The sequence below is a fragment of the Balaenoptera borealis genome (genome assembly GCF_965194805.1).
Source record: "Balaenoptera borealis genome assembly, chromosome: 3".
Taxonomy (NCBI): Eukaryota; Metazoa; Chordata; class Mammalia; order Artiodactyla; family Balaenopteridae; genus Balaenoptera; species Balaenoptera borealis.
Genome location: NC_138866.1, coordinates 91404112 through 91422022, shown reverse-complemented (window position 1 = coordinate 91422022; position 17911 = coordinate 91404112). Strand labels below are relative to the sequence as shown.

The 17911-nt window shown below is 35.2% G+C and overlaps 1 protein-coding gene across 6 annotated transcripts in view; it reads left to right on the top strand.

The window, feature by feature from the left end:
- Window positions 1–17911, top strand: part of CEP152 (centrosomal protein 152) — a 101902-nt gene that overhangs the window by 35990 nt on the left and 48001 nt on the right. For all 6 annotated transcript variants that reach the window (XM_082387359.1, XM_082387356.1, XM_082387358.1 and 3 more), the window contains 4 exons: window positions 941–1088; window positions 2775–2866; window positions 3633–3796; window positions 17548–17743. In XM_082387359.1, coding sequence (XP_082243485.1) covers window positions 941–1088; window positions 2775–2866; window positions 3633–3796; window positions 17548–17743 — 600 coding nt within the window. The remainder of the gene's footprint in view (window positions 1–940; window positions 1089–2774; window positions 2867–3632; window positions 3797–17547; window positions 17744–17911) is intronic.

Sequence of the window (17911 nt, the reverse complement as noted above, 5' to 3'; positions counted from 1 at the left end):
TCAGGCTTTTTCAGGTAACGTCAGCCAATTACCTTAATTTACTTCTCTGCCTCTCACATGCTCTGCTATTTGCTTGGAAGTCAGCCTGTGTAGCCCTTTTTGAATGAGGGGTGATGATTTCTTCTACCTGGGAATGGTATTCCCATGGCTCATTACTTTCAAACACATTTTCTTTTTGTAGACATTTGAATATATTATATACATGCTCTAAATTTTCTATATATTTCCATGTATTTCCATACACTCACACATTTATCCTGTTCTTTGACATTTTTCAAGTGTTTTTATGTAGCACTCCCTATGTATAAGGCACTGCACAGATACCTTCAAAGAGACTATTAAGAGAAGTAAGACATGTAAAAGGTAGGAAGAAAAACATGAGAGAAACAGATCAAGTTTAAAAGAAGTTCAGAAGAGGGAGAGATAATTTTTGGCTGTTCAGAATAGAATGAGCTTTTGGCTGTTCAGAATAGAGTGAGTTTCCATGTGTTTGTCTGTATCCTTGCTGACTTGGGATACAAATTCCATGGTTCAAAGTGGTCTGCCTAAATATGTATACATACACTTATACTGAGACTGTAAAATGCAAATAGGGATGTAATACATTTCCTTTGGCTTGAATAAAATCTAGTTTTAGAACAACAGTGCCTTGTGAATATAGAGCAGAGAGAGACTTTAGAAGCCATCAAATTCAAATTCATCCTTTATTAGCATAACTACAGCAGAAAAAACAGACTGAGAAGTTGATGACTTGATCGTATAAGTGTGTTCTTCTGACTCCCAGTCCTGTGCACTTGACCTTGTAAAAGAGGTGGTCCTGCCAGGTGATGATTTTATATTTGACTTAAAATCCAAGTATGTAAGATCATAACTGTTAGTGTTTAATATTTAATAACTAACTGATCATGAAAATGACTTCTTGGACACCTTTTCTATTTAGGAAGATATTTGCTGTCATTTGAAAGATCAGCTTAAACAACTGGAAAGGAATCAAGAAGCAACCAAATTAGAAAAGACCGAGATCATTAACAGATTGACGAGAAGCCTGGAGGAGAGCCAGAAGCAGTGCGCCAACTTGTTGCACTCAGGTCCGTGTCTGCGTGGGCGGTGGCACCCCAGAAGCCTAGTAGAAATACGTGGAGAGAACACAGTAGGATCCGTGAGCTACTCTAACAATCCAGAAAAGACAGAAAAGATCATTGGTGACAAAATTTTTTTTAACATTGTTAAATTGGTATATACGTATGGAGGTGTGGTGTATTTTCATTAGATACTTTGGAAAACCCAGACACGTATAAGGTAGAAAATAAAAATAGCCAGTGATCCTACTACCCAGAGATAACTGTTGTTAACGTTTAAATGTCTTTCCTTTGAGTGAAATGAACACACACATATAGACAGTTCCCTGCTTCTGTACACAGTACATTTTAAAATAAATCAAAGCTGAATGTGCAAAAATTGAACAATAAAATATATGTTATAAGATAGGTAGGTTCTATACCTGAAAGCTAAAAATGGTTATGAAATCCCACTATATTTTGCTTTTAAACTCGATCGTTGATCATATAGTTCTATCCTTTTATATAACTTCTTTAATTTTTCTTTTCTTCTAAGTGGAGTAGCCGCTTACCTGGTCAGTTGAAGCCCATAAGTTACGTTTTTGTCACGCTTAAGATTTCTAGTATGGTCTTCATGGTATTAAGTTTGAGACATATGCTTCCTATCACTTTCAGTAGTACTTTTATTTCTTATTTAATAAAATGATATGAGAGTAAAATGCAATAAAATAATCAAATGTTTATACAAACACTACTGTACAGACAAAACCACCTGGTTTGCTGGTGAATAGCTCACACTGAAAATAGCTCAATGATTATTTGTCGACTGATATATGAAAGTCAGACCTTGGCATATGATGTCAATCAGACTATTGATACAATGTATGTAAGAGTGGGTTATTCAAAAGTTGAAAAGACTGTCAAAATGTGTGTGTGTGTGTGTGTGTGTGTGTGTGTGTGTGTGTATTTTGGTGGAGGCAAAATTTTCATCATACTCCATTTAGGTCCCACCTCTGTGTTCAGTTTTGTATCCTTTTGTTTCACATGGCATTACTTACTGAGCCTTTTCCCTTGCCATTGAAGACTTTGAAAATATGATTTTCTTTTGTTGCATTATATGCCATCATTACTTTGCTTAACCATTTTCCAGATGCTCATTTTCTTTTGAGGAAATCCAATAAAGTCCTTTTTAAATGGGAACCTTTTAACCATTTAGAATATTAGGTTACTAGAGCTTCAAAAGTACAATACCAATATGCTTCTTGTACATGTGGAGGTGGGGTGGTGGAAATAAAAGAACTCAGAGAGAAGCGAAAGGCAGCAAGATGTAGTCTTCTTATTAGACGGTAGAAATGGATTCCAAAGAATTTTTGCTCTGGCTTTCTGTGAGCTGGAATGTTCTGCTCCTATTAAAGGACTTGTGGAGTGTTAAGGTCTGTAGACGTGGCTGATTTGATTCATGGCAAGGTCACAGTAGCCTGTGTCTTCAACTTCCCAAGGACCTATGGGGAGCCATACTAAATCTTGGAAATGTCTGCACCAGACCTATGCCTTCTGGGTTCTACTAGCTATACCTTTGTGCTCCTAAAAAGGTAGTTAAAAGGTAATAAAGCAGAGCTCCACCTTCTGTAGCCTCAGTGGATTCAAGTTCTTCTGTACGTCACAGGCACTTTGTCCCTTTACATCTGGTGTGTTCTATGATTCTTTCTCCCACAGGCTCAGTACAGGAGGTGGCTCAGCTCCAGCTGCAGATGCAGCAAGCACAAAAGGCACATGCTATGAGTGAAAACATGAACAAGGCTTTGCAAGTGAGTGTTGCCACTTGAAAGAGACTCCATGGGTAACTGAATTAGGCATTGGTTACATCACCTTTCTGAGCCTTGGCTTTCTCTATATAAAAGAGGTGGCTGGACCGTCTCCGATCCAGCCCATGGGAGTTGTTGACAACCTCACCCACACTTCTTCTAGGTAGTCAGGCCCAGGTCTGTCCAACTGCAGAGCCAGGGCCCAGCCCCTTCCTTCACATGGCCTATCCTTTCATCTCTGGAGGTGTCCCAGAGATAAGTTTATCTACAGGTATGGGAAACCTACAAGTTACCTGCCATTCTCTCACATCCTCCTCCAGCACCCACTTAACGTTTTCCACTGGAAGAAGAGTTCCAGTATTGCCTCCACTGGAAAGAGGCATTTTTTGCCTTTTCACCACTGGCAGACTAAAGTGCAACCCTTTCTTGGCAAACCGGTCTCCTCTGTCCTCTACTCTAGTAAGCCAATGTGTGCTGCCACCAGCTTCTCGGCTCAAGGGAGACTTTTTGTGGAGGACAAAAATGTAAGTGAGGGAGGAGTGAGAGAAGCTGTTTACATCTGTTTTCTCATTCATTTATTCATTTGTTCATTCGACTTACTTGAAACCCTGACATGTGCTACCTTTATATTTTTAATGTATGCCAAAAATGCATTTGAAGAAGTGTTTCTGCCTTCTATTGATGATGAAGATGAATTTTGAAGAATGAAATGACTGATTCCTTCTTATAAAAAATAATGAATATAACTTGCAGTACTTTTGTGTTTTAGGAGGAAATAAAAGAACTAAAAGATGAAATTTCTCTCTATGAATCTGCTGCAAAACTAGGAATATTTCCAAGTGACTCAGAAGGAGAATTAAATATAGAACTCACTGAATCGTATGTGGATTTGGGTATTAAGAAAGTTAACCGGAAAAAATCCAAAGTTAAGAGGTATCTAGAAAATACTTTACTATAGAAGAATTCACATTAATAATATTGATGGTGCATAATAAAAGGGGTTCTTGAGTGCAGAACAGTATATTTTAGTAATTTCTAATGAAGTTGCAATGTCTGAAATCAAAATTAACAAAAACCTCAAGTATTAATATTGTACTGTCCCAATAGCAGTAGGGCACCTCAGTTTCAATAAGGTAAAAATGATTTAGTTAAAATATGTAAGTTAAATTCTACGACTTAAATTATGTATGTTTTATTATTAAGGTTGGGGCATATTATTTTTATGATGTTAACACTGTGTGTTGGAAGTAGGCATTTATCAATGGTATATGAGAAACTGAGCATTAATTTTCCCTAGGAACCTTACTGTGACCTTAGTTTTAAAATACGGACTCTGTCTTTTACACTTAACGCAGATATCTTAACACTGCTTAACACAGATATTTTTAGCAATCTCATGGAAGGGAGTGCTTCATCGTCCCTTCTAGGGACCAGCGTGGGTGGGGGGGGGGAGTGGTCGTGGTAGAAGAGGGAGCACATTTAGATACCATTAAACACTTAAAAGATGAACGAAGGAAAGGATGTATATTTTGAAGCACTTGCTATTTGTAAGGGGCTATGCAAGGCTCTGGGAGTAGAGTACAAAAGATGAGATAGACATTCTCCCTTCCCACAGGGAGTTTATATTTTGTCTGATGGGGAAAAGGAGACACAGTTGTAAGCAACTAAGTACTGTGTGCTAAATGTAATGCTTGATGTACAAAGGGGCATTTATCCATTTGTTCTACTGGCCTGGGATAAAGATGAAAGAGATTGTATTCAGGCTAAGGAAAGCCTTTCTTGAATGCATTCTTTTTTTTTTTTTTAATTTATTTTTTATTTATTTATTTATTTTTTATCTTTTGGCCGTACTGCGTGGCATGTGGGATCTTAGTTCCCTGACCAGGCATCGAACCCGTGCCCCCTGCAGTGGAAGTGCGGGGTCCCCACCACTGGACCACCAGGGAAGTCCCCCTTGAATGCATTCTTGAATGAAACCACCACCATCTTGTTTATAGATTAAGACTGAGTTTGCCAACGTTAGTGTTTCTTGAAAGTATTTACTACCTGTTGTGTTTCAGGTATCATGCAACTAAATACAAATGTATAAATCTCCTGAAAGGTTTGTTCCACAATAAGTTTTAGAACTTATGCTGTGATTCCATTTTCAAAACAGTAAAGTGAGATTCAGTAAATTAAAATCTTAGTCAGGTGATGCTGTGTTCCATCATGTGGAACATGATGTTACATTAGTTGATTAAGTTTCCATTTATCTGGCGGTCAGTCTTTAGGGACTCTCATCTCAACAGATCCCAGCGACAATCTAGAAAGAAGCCAAGAAGCAAACAGCAGACCAAGATTATGTGATGTATTTATTAGGAGCCACCTTGGGGCTCTTATCCCAGGGCCATATTGACTTAGATTTGTTGGTACCCCATGGGTTACCTGATTTCCTAACTGACCACAGAGTAACTGGGTCAGGGAGTTGGGAGAGGTGCTGCCAGGGCTTCAGCCAGACGGCTATGCCTCAGCAAGGAGAGAACTACAGGAGCCCACAGTGCCGGAGCTGCCGAGCACCGGGGGAAGCAGCTTTATACATCTAGGCCTGTTCTGATCCACATCAGAATGTCCACATTCATGATCCTGAGTGGTCGAAGAAAGCCTTCAGCTTTGGTTAGTTAATTAAAGCAAAAAGGGGACGAATGTGCTTTAAACAGATTTACATAAAAATTTAAAGTTAAAATGTAGTCATCTGGAAAATTTACTGCTGTGAATGCCTCATTTCCTGTTAATGCCAGATTAATTCTAAGGGGCTAGTGGAAAGAGCACGGTCTTTAGATCCAGATTTGTTTTGAATCATAGTTTTGCCATTTATTACTAACTTTATGACCTGGGGCACGTTTCTTGACTTTTCTGAGCCTGTTTTCTTATCAGGCTTTTTCTATCAGGTAGATTATAGCATATCCCTTGGGGGATAAAACAAGGATTAAAATAGATAATGAATATAAAGGGCCTCATGTAATAAGTTCTGGCACATATTAGGCACTTAATCAGTGGTAGCTGTTACTATTTTATTTAAGAGATGCTTGGTTAAAATATACCATTGATCAGATTTTATATTAATCAACTTTTGATTGGACACACATTTTATAAAAAGTCCTTGATCCTCATTTAAATCTTGGGGAAAACGTGGGATCCACATTGTCATTTTAGAGTTTGGAAAACCGGAGCTCAAAGAACTGAACTCCTTAGCCCAAGAAGACAGACCCTTAGCAGCAGAACCAGTACTTAAACCCAAAACTTGACTGTCATGTAAATCTGTTGGTTCTTATATGCATGACAGTCAACCTTTTTGCCTTAAATATCATTCTTCTATATATATATATATTTTTTTTTTTTAGAGGATTAACGATTTAGTTCCTGCCAAAAAAGATTTCTCTCCAACTTATTACTTTAATTTGTGCCATAATTAGCCTGGGAATTGGGTAAATAATACATGTATATGTGTATAGGTTTGTCTTTCCAAGTAGACTTACTCCATCATGATGTTTACTAAAATGTATTTACTTCTTTGCCCTTTCTATTTAATTAGTACTTATAACCCAAATCCTACAGTAATTTAAAGCACATTCCTATAGATAATAAACTTGAGATATCACATTGCTATCGTACCAAAAGGAATGCCAGCTGCATTCAACCAAGAAAGTGGGGAATAACTAAAGCAGGTGGGTAGTCACTGAGGCTCAGTAAGATGTTCAATGAAGTACAGGATAAGTGAGAAAGATTAGCTTGTAGTTTTCCCTCCCACCAGCACTTTAATGGATAAGAATTCAGCTTTGAGGAAAAAGTAAAAATATTTATTCTTAGTTCAAAGCGAGAGGAGATATAGGAGAGATTAGATTTGTACCTTTCCTCTGCTGGATTGTGGTTCTTAGAACAAAAGGAAGCAGCACTTTCCCAGTGTTGAGAATTTTAGTTCTTTGTTGACTTGAGCTGCTTTCAAATCACTGACCCAAATATTAGCGGCTCCAAGCTTTCACTCCCGACTACCACCTCCCTCAAGCTACTGCCTAGTAAACTTTAAGGGTTTAGCCTCAGTGTTCTATTTCACGTTCATGGAATTTGAGTAGCTACATCTTCATGCAGCCTGCAGACAGCTTCCCCTCTCCCTTATTGTAGTTGGCTGCGAAGCTCAACTAATAAACATTTAACAAGTGGAATGCCTTTTCCCTAGGTCTTCTCAGCAGGCTTCATAAGGGACTACAGTTTATTTGGATTGAGGGGAACCAACCTTCACAGGGCTCACTAGTGAGCCTAATATAGGGCTGGTCACCACTGCTGACTTTTCCCTTTTGGGAAAGAAGAGAAAATTATTTTAGCAAGCACTCTCCCTGCTCTGACTTGGCTCCTTCTAGGAGTACACGATGTGCTATTTCAGTGGTCAACGTTCAGTAAGAAAAGAAGTTAGGGATGCATAATTTGTTAAGTGCTGAAAGTTAGTTCATGTCTTACAGCACAGGAAGATGCATTGCAATATGTTTTATAGTTCTTATATAATTATATTTGTGTCTTACATTTCTATATAAGTAGAAGTGGTTTAAGTTGGCGATCTACGCATACAGAAGTGTATACTTCTGTATATAGTGTAAATACAAATATTTACACTATATATATTACACATATAGAAGTTGTGTATATTGATAAATATGTAGTATATCGCCAGGATCTCTTTTTGTAATATTAAAAAAAGCCTAATATTTTGTTCATCCTCTCTCTCTCTCTCTCTCTCTCTCTCTCTCTCTCTGTATACATGTGTGTATAATACACACAATATACATGTATATGTATGTGTATGTGTATATATATATATTTTTAACATTTCATTGGAAATCATCTGAAATTGAAAAACAGGAAAAAATATGTTAATTCAGGTACTATTCTTTCTTATTTTTAGAAGGACTTTAGTTTTTTCTTTCTTTCTTTATTTAGCAAACTGACTTTATTTAATAATGTGCCAGAAGTGTTAAAAATATATATATATATAGCACTTTAGGTCTGTGGTTTCTAGTTCAGATTTTTTTTTTTAAACATCTTTACTGGAGTATAGTTGCTTCACAGTGGTGTGCTAGTTTCTGCTCTATAACAAGGTGAATCAGCTATACATACACATATATCCCCATATCTCCTCCCTCTTGCATCTCCCTCCCACCCTCCCCATCCCACCCCTCTAGGTGGTCACAAAGCACTGAGCTGATCTCCCTGTGCTATGCGGCTGCTTCCCACTAACTGTTTTACATTTGGTAGTGTATATATGTCCATGCCACTCTCTCACTTCGTCCCAGCTTACCCTTCCCACTCCCCCCGTCCTCAAGTCCATTCTCTACGTCTGCGTCTTTATTCCTGTCCTGCCCCTAGGTTCTTCAGAACCACTTTTTTTTCTTTTTAGATTCCCTATATATGTGTTAGCATATGGTATTTGTTTTTCTCTTTCTGACTTACTTCACTCTTTATGACAGACTCTAGGTCCATCCACCTCACTACAAGTAACTCAATTTCATAGAAAGACTTCAGTTTTTTAGAACATTTTTAGATTTACAGAAAAATTAATATAGTACAAAGAATTCCCCTATACTGTGCACCCATTTTTCCCTGTTAACATCTTACGACAACATGGTATCTTTGCTACAACTAATGAACTAATATTGATGGATTATTATTAACTAACGTCCATAGTTTATTTAGACATCCTTAGTTTTTACCTCATGTCCTTTTTCTGTTCTGGGATTGCACCAGAATACCTCCTTACATTTTGGAGTCATTTTTCCTTAGGTTCCTCCTGACTTTCCTTGTTTTTGATGACCTTGACAGTTTGAGAAATACTGGTCAAGCATTTTGTAGGAGGGAAGAGCCTCTTGGAATTGACGTTTTTCTCATGGGTGGAACCAGATGAAGTTCCATTTTCATCACATCACTTTAAGGGTACATACTATCAGCTGTTTATTTCTTTTCAAAAGTAACTTTCTCCTTTATTATGGAAAAATTAGGAAATACGGATTAAAAGCACCCATAATCTTACTTCACCCCCCATGAAAAAAACCACTATTAGCATTTTGGTATTAACTTCCACATTATGTTTTGTAGGTTTCTAAAGGATAAAATATTATTGAATATACTACTTTATAATGTATCTTTTAACTTAGTATGTTCTGAAATCTTTAGATGTCAGTAAATGTTGTAAATACTTACTAGTGGACATGTGGATGAATGAACTATATTTTAGTTAGTAATACACTATTTAAAATTTTTTTAAACTGTAAGTAATGCAGTATTATAAGCATACTTGTTGTCGAGTCTTTATTCATGTCTTTGGTTATTTCCTTAAGATGTGGGTGAATATTCTTGTTAAAGAGTATGCGTGTTTGAGGCTTTTGATACAAGTGTTGTCAAGCAACCCTGTAGTTTGCATTATTACCCACATCGTGTGAGGGTACCTATTTCTCTGTACCCTATCCATTGCTGAGGGTTATCACTTTTCCTGTTTAAAAATTTTATAAAGTTGGATCCATCACTTTTTTCCCTTATGATTTCTTGATGGTATTTCTCTAGTACTTTTTATAGTTTTATTTTACCTTTTAAAACTTTTAAAATTGTGAAATATAACACATAAAGAAGAGTGTATGAAACATGAGTATATAGCTTAATGCATGATTTTAAAGTGAATTCCCATGGAACTACCACCAAGGCCAAGAAATAAACATTGTCAGCAGCTGCCTATATTCCTCTTTCCAGTCATAACCTTGAGGTTACTACTATCTTAACTGTTACGGTAATTATTTTCTGGCTTTTTGTTCTTTTAAGACCTAATTATCCATGCCTAAACACTATAGATTAGGTTTGCCTTTATTTAGAGGGAACTCATACATTAGGTGGTTTTTCTTTTTCCTTTTCTTCTACAGCTTTATTGAGATATACAGTTGACCCTTGAGCAACATGGGTTTGAACTGCAGGGGTCCACTTATACGTGGATTTTTTTCAATAAATATGGTACGTGGATTTTTATTTTACAGGTGGTGGGGGGGATCGGTGCCCCCAACCCTCCACATTGTTCAAGGGTTAGCTATATTTCAGATACCATAAAATTCACCCATTTGAAGTGTACACAGTTCAATGTGTTTAGTACACCCAGAGTTGTCCATCTATCAGTACAACCTAATTTTAAAACATTTCAATATCCCTCACAAGAAACCCAGTACTTTTTACCAGTCATTCCCCATTATCCTGTCCTCACAGCTCAGGCAAACACTAATCTACTTTCTACCTCTATGGATTTGCCTGTTCTGTACATTTCACTTAAATGGATTCATATAATATGTGGTCTTTTGTGATTGGCTTCTTTCACTTAGCTCATAATGCTTTCAAGGTTCATCCATGTTGTAGCATGTATCAGTACTTCAACCCATTTTATAGCCAAATAATACTCCATTGTATGAATTTACCACATTTTGCTTATTTATTCATCAGCTGATGGACATTTATTTGGATTGTTTCAATGTTTCTACTTTTTGGCTATTATGAATAATGCTGCAAATTTTTGAGTGGACATATGTTTTCAAACTCTATGTTTAGCATTTTGAAAAATGGTCAGACAGTTCAAAGTGGCTGCACCATTTTACATTGTCACTGGCAATGAATGAAGGTTTCAATTTTTTCATATCCTCATCAGCACTTGGTATTTTCCATTTAAAAAATTATAGTTTCTTCGTGGGTACGGAATGGTTTCTCATCATGGTGATTTGCTAATGATGTGGTTTTTACTTAATGGCTAATTATGTTGAACATCTTATCATGTGTTTATTGGCCATTGTATATTTTCTTTGGGGAAATGTCTATTCACATCTTTTGCCCATTTTAAAATTGGGTTGTCTTTTTATTGTTTAGTTTTAAGAGCTCTTTATATATTCCAAGTTTAAGTTCCTTGTCAGATATATGGTTTGGATATATTTTCTCCTGTTCAGTGGGTTGTCTTTTCACTTTCTTGATAGCATCCTTTGAAGGACAAAAGTCTTTAATTTTATAAAGTCCAACTTATGTATTTTTTCTTTGGTTGCTTGTGCTTTTGGTATCTAAGAAACCATTTTCTGATCCAGGGCTCTGAAGATTTATACCTATGTTATCTTATAAGAGTTTTATCTCTTACATTAAGTCTTGAGATCCATTTTGAATTAATTTTTGCATATAATATGAGATAGGGTTCTAACTTCATTCTTTTGTATGTGGATAGCCAGTTGTTTCATACCATTTGTTGAAAAGACTATTCTCCATTAAATTGTTTTGGCACCCTTGTTGAAAATCTATTGACTGTGAATGTGAGGGTTTATTTCTGGGCTCTCAGTTTTATTCCAGTGATCTATATGTCCTTAGGCTAGTACCACACTGCCTATAGATTGCTATATCTTTGTAGTAACTTTTGAAATTGTAAAGTGTGGGTCTTCCAACTTTGTTTTTCTTTTTCAAAATTTCTTTGGCTAATCTGGGTCTCTTGCCTTTCCCTATGAATTTTAGTATCAATTTGTCAATTTCTGCAAAGAAATCAGCTGAGCTTTTGATAGGGGTTGCAGGGAATCTGTAGAACAATATTGTGTTCTGATCCCTGAACATGGGATGTTTTTCCATTTATTTAGGTCTTCTTTTATTTCTTTCAGTGTACCAGTCATCTACTTTTATAATTTTGTGCTTTTCAGTGTACTAGTCATATGTCTTTGTTAAACTTACTCCAAAGTATTTTATTCTCTTGCCTATTCTTTTTGCTGGATTGTTTTCTTAATTTTATTTTCAGGAGGTTCACTGCTAGTGTGTAGAAATACAATTGATTTTGTATATTGATCTTGTATCCTGCCACATTGCTGAACTTGTTAATTAGTTCAAATAGTTTTTTAGTGGATTCCTTAGGATCTTTTATATTCAAGATCATGTCATCTGAAAATAGAGATAGTTTTACTTCTTTCTTTCCAATCTGATGCCTTTCACTTCTTTTTCTTTACTAATTGCTCTAGCTAGAATCTCTAGTACAATGTTGAATAGAAGTGGCAAGAGCAGACATCCTTGTCTTGCTCCTGATTTTACAAGGAAGTATTCAGTCATTCTCCATTAAGCATGAATTCTGGCTGTTAGTTTTTCATAGATATAGGTTCTTTAGATTTTTTTCACCAAAATTTTGTTTGTGGAACTTATGTTGTAGCTTGTAGCTGTAGCTCATTCATTTATATATGTAAATATATGTGTGTGTGTGTAACTTTATTTGTATGAATATTCCACAGTTTATTTTCCATCCTACTGTCCACAGAGTCTTAATGTTATTTCCTGGTACAATGTGCATACATTTCTGTTGGGTATATAATATGAAGTGAAATTGCTTGTAGTACTTGTGTTTCAACTTTAATAGGTAATGCCAAGCTGTTTTCTAAAGTAGTTGTGCCAGTTTACATCCCCACCAGAAGTGTATGAAAGTTTTAATTGCTCTGTCTTCTTGCTATTACTTGTTGTTGTCAGTCTTTTAGTTTTAGCCACTTAATGTGTAGTGATATTTTATTGTGGTCTTTATTTGCATTCTCCCAGATTATTAATGAGATTGCACTCCATTAAAAAAATATGCCTATTGTGTTTATTGGTGGCTTGTGTGGTGTGTGTGTGTGTGTGTGTGTGTGTGTGTGTGTGTGTGTGTGTGTGTGAAGAAGGACTTGTTCATGTCCCTTCTCAGTTTTTACATGATTTTTTGTGTGTGCATGTGTTCTGTTGATTTATAGGCGTTTTTGTTGAAAACTGTTCTAGATAAGAGCTCTTTGATGTTATGTGTGTTGCAAATATCTCCTCTCACTCACTTCTTCTCTGTCTCCCCTCTGGCTTGCATTTTTAACCTTTTAATGTATCTCTTGATGAATGGAAGTTTTTAAACTTTAGTCAGATTTATCCATCTTCATGGTTAGTGCTTTTATAGTCCCTTTAAGAAACCTTTCCTTACTTCAGGATCATGAAGCTATTCTCTTATGCTGCCTTCTAAAAGCTTAATTGCTTTGCCTTATACTTTAGTTTTACCATCTATCTGGAATTGCTGTTCTTATTAGGGTTTTTCTGATTATTCTTACTCGTTTACACTTCCAAATGAACTTTATATTTAACTTGTTCTGTTCCAGGAAAAAAATCCTGATAATATTTTTACTAGGATCATCTTAAGTATATAAACCCAGGGAGAATTGATATCATTATGATGTTGAATTTACTTAAGAATATAATATGTCTTTCCATTTGCTTAAATCTATTTTTGTCTTGCAAGTGTGTTTTGAAGTTTTTCACATTTAGGTTTTGCACAATTCTTGTTAAATTGATGCCTAGGTATTTTATTTTGCAATAGTGAATGGCATGTTCTTTTCCATTATTTCTTCTGAGTATTGTTTGTATATATTATTTCTATATTGTGTGTTATAACCTGTTACCTTCTAATTCTCTTATTGTTTGTAATAGTTTTTCCATTAGATTTGAAGTTTTTTAGATATAATTATATCATCTGCTAATGGAGATAATTTTACCTCTTCCTTTCCATTTATGCTCCAAATTGCTTTCTTTTTATGGTTACATTAGAGTTCCTCTAATTTATTTTATTTAAATAGCAATAGCAATAGTATAAATGTTCTTTTCCAAAGTGGTCATACCATTTTGCATTCCCAGAAGCAAAGTCTGAGGGTTTCAGTTGTTCTGTGCCATTGTTAAATCTTGATAGCCAATCTTTTAAAATTTGAGCACTTCTAGTTTGTGTGTAGTGATATCTCATTGTGGTTTTAACTTGTATTTCCCTAATGGCTAATAAAGTTAAACATCTTTTGATATGCCTCACTTTCCTTTTTTCTTGTTGTGCTTATCATTTGTATATGTTGTTTGGTCTTCATATATTTCAGGATACAAACCCTTTGTCTGATATGTGTTGTGAATATTTTCCTCCACTCTCTGGTTTATCTTATCATTTTCTTAACGGTATCTTTTGAAGAGCAAAAATTTAAGTTTTTATGAATTCAGATTTATCAGTTGTCTCATTTATAGTTCATGGTTTTTGTGTATTATTGTAACTCAGTGTTACAAAAATTTTCTGTTATGATTTTAGAAATTCGATAGTTTTAGCTCTTATATTACATTTGTGATACATTATGAGTTAATTTTTTAGTATGGTGTGAGGGAAGGATTGATGTTTATTATTTTCATTCCAGTATCCAATTGATCTAATCCCATTTGTCAGAAAAGCTTTTCTTTCCCAATTGAATTGCCTTGGTATCTTTGTTGATAATCAGTTGACTATATGTTTGTGGGTCTATTTCTGTATTGTCCATTCTGTTCCAGTGATCTTTTCGGTGATGACAGTCTTGATACTGTAGCTTTATAGTTTTGAAATGGGTTGGACACATCCTTCAACTTTGTTGTTTTCAAAATTGTTTTGGCTATTCTAAGTTCTTTGCATTTCAAAATAAATTTTATGATTAGCTGGTCAACTTCTACAAAAAATGTTCTCTGGAATTTTAATTTGAAATGTGTTGAATCTATAGATCAATTTTGGGAGAATTGACATCTTAAGATATTGCTATTTGTCAATTATACCTCGATAAAGCTGGGGGAATTAAAGAAATTGAGTTTTCCAATTTCTGAACATGCATGCTATACTTCTCTATTTAGGCCTTCTTCAGTTTCTTTCAGTAATGTTTAGTAGTTTTCAGTGTAGAGATCCCTTTGGTAGATATCATTTCCCTTTAGCTGAAGAATCTCCTCTGGCATTTCTTCCAGAACATGTCTGTTGGTAAAAAATTCTTAGTTTCCTTATATGAAAATGCCCTTATATTTGCTGATTATAGAATTCCGGGTCAACTGTTCTTTTTTTTTTTTAACTGTTCTTTTATTTCAGTGCTTTAAAGATATGCTCTTCCACTGTCTCTGGCCTCATTGGTTTCTGAAGAGAAATCTATTGTTATTTGAGTCATTGTTTCTGTATGTAATATGTAGTTTTTCTCCTGCTGTTTCCAAAAAAGATTTTTTTTCTTTTTTTTTTTTTTTTCAGTTTCAGCACGTGATTACAATGTGTCTAAGTGTATTTTTCTTTTAGTTTATTTCATTTGGGGTTCACTGAGCTTCTTGAAAATGTAAATTTATTATGTCTTTTACCAAATTTGTGAAAATGTTGACCATTATTTCTTCGAATATTTTTTCTGCCCCATCTCTTTCTCCTCTCCTTCTGGTTCTCCAATTATACATAATGTTAAATCTTTTTATATTGTCCCACAGTTCCCTGAGACACTGTTCATTTTTTTTTTCTGTTTTCATGTTAGATGATTGCTGTTGAACTATTTTCAAGTCCACTCATTCTTTCCCCTGTCATTTCTATTCTATTGAGCCTGTCCAGTGAGGTGTTTTTTTGGTTTTTTTTTTTAACTTTTAGATATTGTATTTTTCAATGATAAAATTTCCATTTAGTTCTTCTAAAGTTTTTAGTTCTCTGTTGAGAATTCCTATCTTTTCATTCATTTCAAATATGTTTCCTTTACTTGTAAAGCATAGCTATTAGCTGCTTTAAATTTTTAAAACTCTTTGTGATAGTTCCAGCATTTGGGCTTTCCTTGTTAGTTTTATGTTGAGTAATTTTAGATTGTATAGTAGACATTGTGATTTTTATGTTGTATAGAGACTTGTATGGGTGTTTCAAATCTTAGTTCATTTTTCCAAGCCTTTGCCACATTGGTTTGAATCTGTTCTGTGTATGCACCTCTCAAGGGTTAGTCAGTGTGAGACTTGTGTGTGTGGTTCAAATTTCAGTTAAATTCTCCAAATCTTTGCTGGTTTGAGGGTCTGTTCTGTGCATGCATAGTTCAGGGCTTACACTGAGGCTTGTTTATACACAGAATCCAGAATTCCTTTCTCTGGTCCTCTCCTCCCCAGGAATCTTCCTGCACTCTCTCTTTATCATTGGTTTTAGCAATTTGATGTTGATGTAGCTTATGGTGGTTTTCTTCATGTTTTTTGTGCTTGAGATTTATTGAGCTTCTAGGCTTTATGGGGTTTTAATTTTCAGGTAATAGAAAAATTTTAGTTATTATTTTTTCAAATATTTTTTCTGTCCCCTCTCCACTCTTCTTCTGGGACTTAACTATAGTTAGGTTAGAAAACTTAATATGATCTATGTACTTCTGGTCTTTTTCCTCTGTGTGTTTAAATTTGCTGTGTCTTTATGTCCGTGGATCTTTACTTCTGCCATATTAAATATGCTGTTAATCTCATTCAGTATGTATATTTTTTCAGATGTTTTAATTTTTTGTCTCTAAGTCCAATCTGGGGCATAAAGTCTACTATTTCTCTCCTCATTGTTTTCATGTTTTTTTCTCTACCTTCTTGAACATATGGAATATACTTAATTGTACTACCTGTGTCATTCAGGTCGGTTTCTCCTGGTTATGGTTTGTATTTTCTTTCCTGCTTTATTTGCATGCTTGGTAAATTTTGATTGGATGCTGGACATTTTGAATTTTATGCTTTAGATTTTGGACTTTATTGTATTTTAAAAAATATTGTTATCCTTTTTCTGTGACACACTTAAGTTACCTGGAATTCATTTGATCCTTTCAAGACTTCTTTGTAGGCTTTGTTAGATCAGATTTAGAGCAGCCTTTAATCTGGGGCTAATTTGCCCTTATTACTAAGGCACTATTTGATGCTCTGTGAATTAGGAAGTCTTTCCACTATGGTTCATTTTTCTGTGGTTTTTTTCCCTGGCCTTGAGGTAATTTTCTCACATGCATCCACAGATCTCCAGAGCTCTCTTTCTGTGTAGCTACCTCTCCCACAGTATTTCTCTCCTCAGATTCTAGCAATTTTGGTTTCCCCATACTGAATTCTGCAACTTGGTGAGATTGCTGGACTCTGGGTTTCTTCTTTCTGTGCTACAGGCTGGAAATTCTCCAGGCAGAAAGCTGTAGCAATTATAGGGCTTACCTTGTTTGTTTTCCTTTTTCAGGGATCACTCTGCTGTGCTGCATGTTGTCTAATGATTGAACACCACCATTTCATATATTTTATTTGGTTTTCTAGTTTTTTTAAGACAGGAAGATAAATCCGTTCCTTTTAATCCATTATGGCGAGGAACAGAAATACTCATTCCAATTTTTGAATGTATTGACAAACTAAAGCGTGGATTAAATTAGCATGGCATTTATTTTTGTTATTTTTTCTTTTCAGTTGCTCAGATATCCACCTAGACTTGTGTTTTAGTAGAAGAGATACAGGAATTGTTGGTTAGGATGACTAGTGTTTTACTCTTCATTTCGTCCTTTATTTTCACTTTGTTTCTCTTGGAGTAATGAAGGATATGTATATATAGCATGCAATTTACCAAAAATAAAAATGCATGCCATACTGAAGTTCGTGTGGTTGAACATTCAGTGAGGCAGCAAGACTAAGCTTCAGAAGGGTCTTCCTGTGAATGAACTTATTTCTGTATATGGGGATGTGTCAAAGGTAATATCCTGTGTATGACAAAACTTAAAATTGTTTTTGAAATACCAGTATATAGTTGTATGGGTTACAAAACATGGTTACCACTGCAGCTAGTTGCTTTTAAGGAATAGCCGTGCTTGATTTGTTACTTGATTTAACATTAAATATGATAATTTTTCCATTAGCATTGTACAGCAGGAAGACCCAGCTGAAGAGCTTTCCAAAGATGAGGTCATTCTGAAACTGAAAGCAGAGGTGCAGCGTTTGCTGGGTAGCAACTCCGTGAAGCGTCATCTGGTGTCTCAGTTACAAAACGATCTCAAAGACTGTCATAAGAAAATCGAAGATCTCCAAGTGGAGAAGGATGAAAAAAGCATCGAGGTAGAGTTTATAAAGCTAAAATGCCGTTTTTCAAGACTTAATAAAGAAAACGCTTACAGTTTTCACATTTAAATTGAACTTTTGTCTTTCAGGGATTCATTTGACTTTTTTTTTTTTTTTTAAGGCAGAATGTTTTATTTATTTATTTATTTTACAAATGACTTTTAT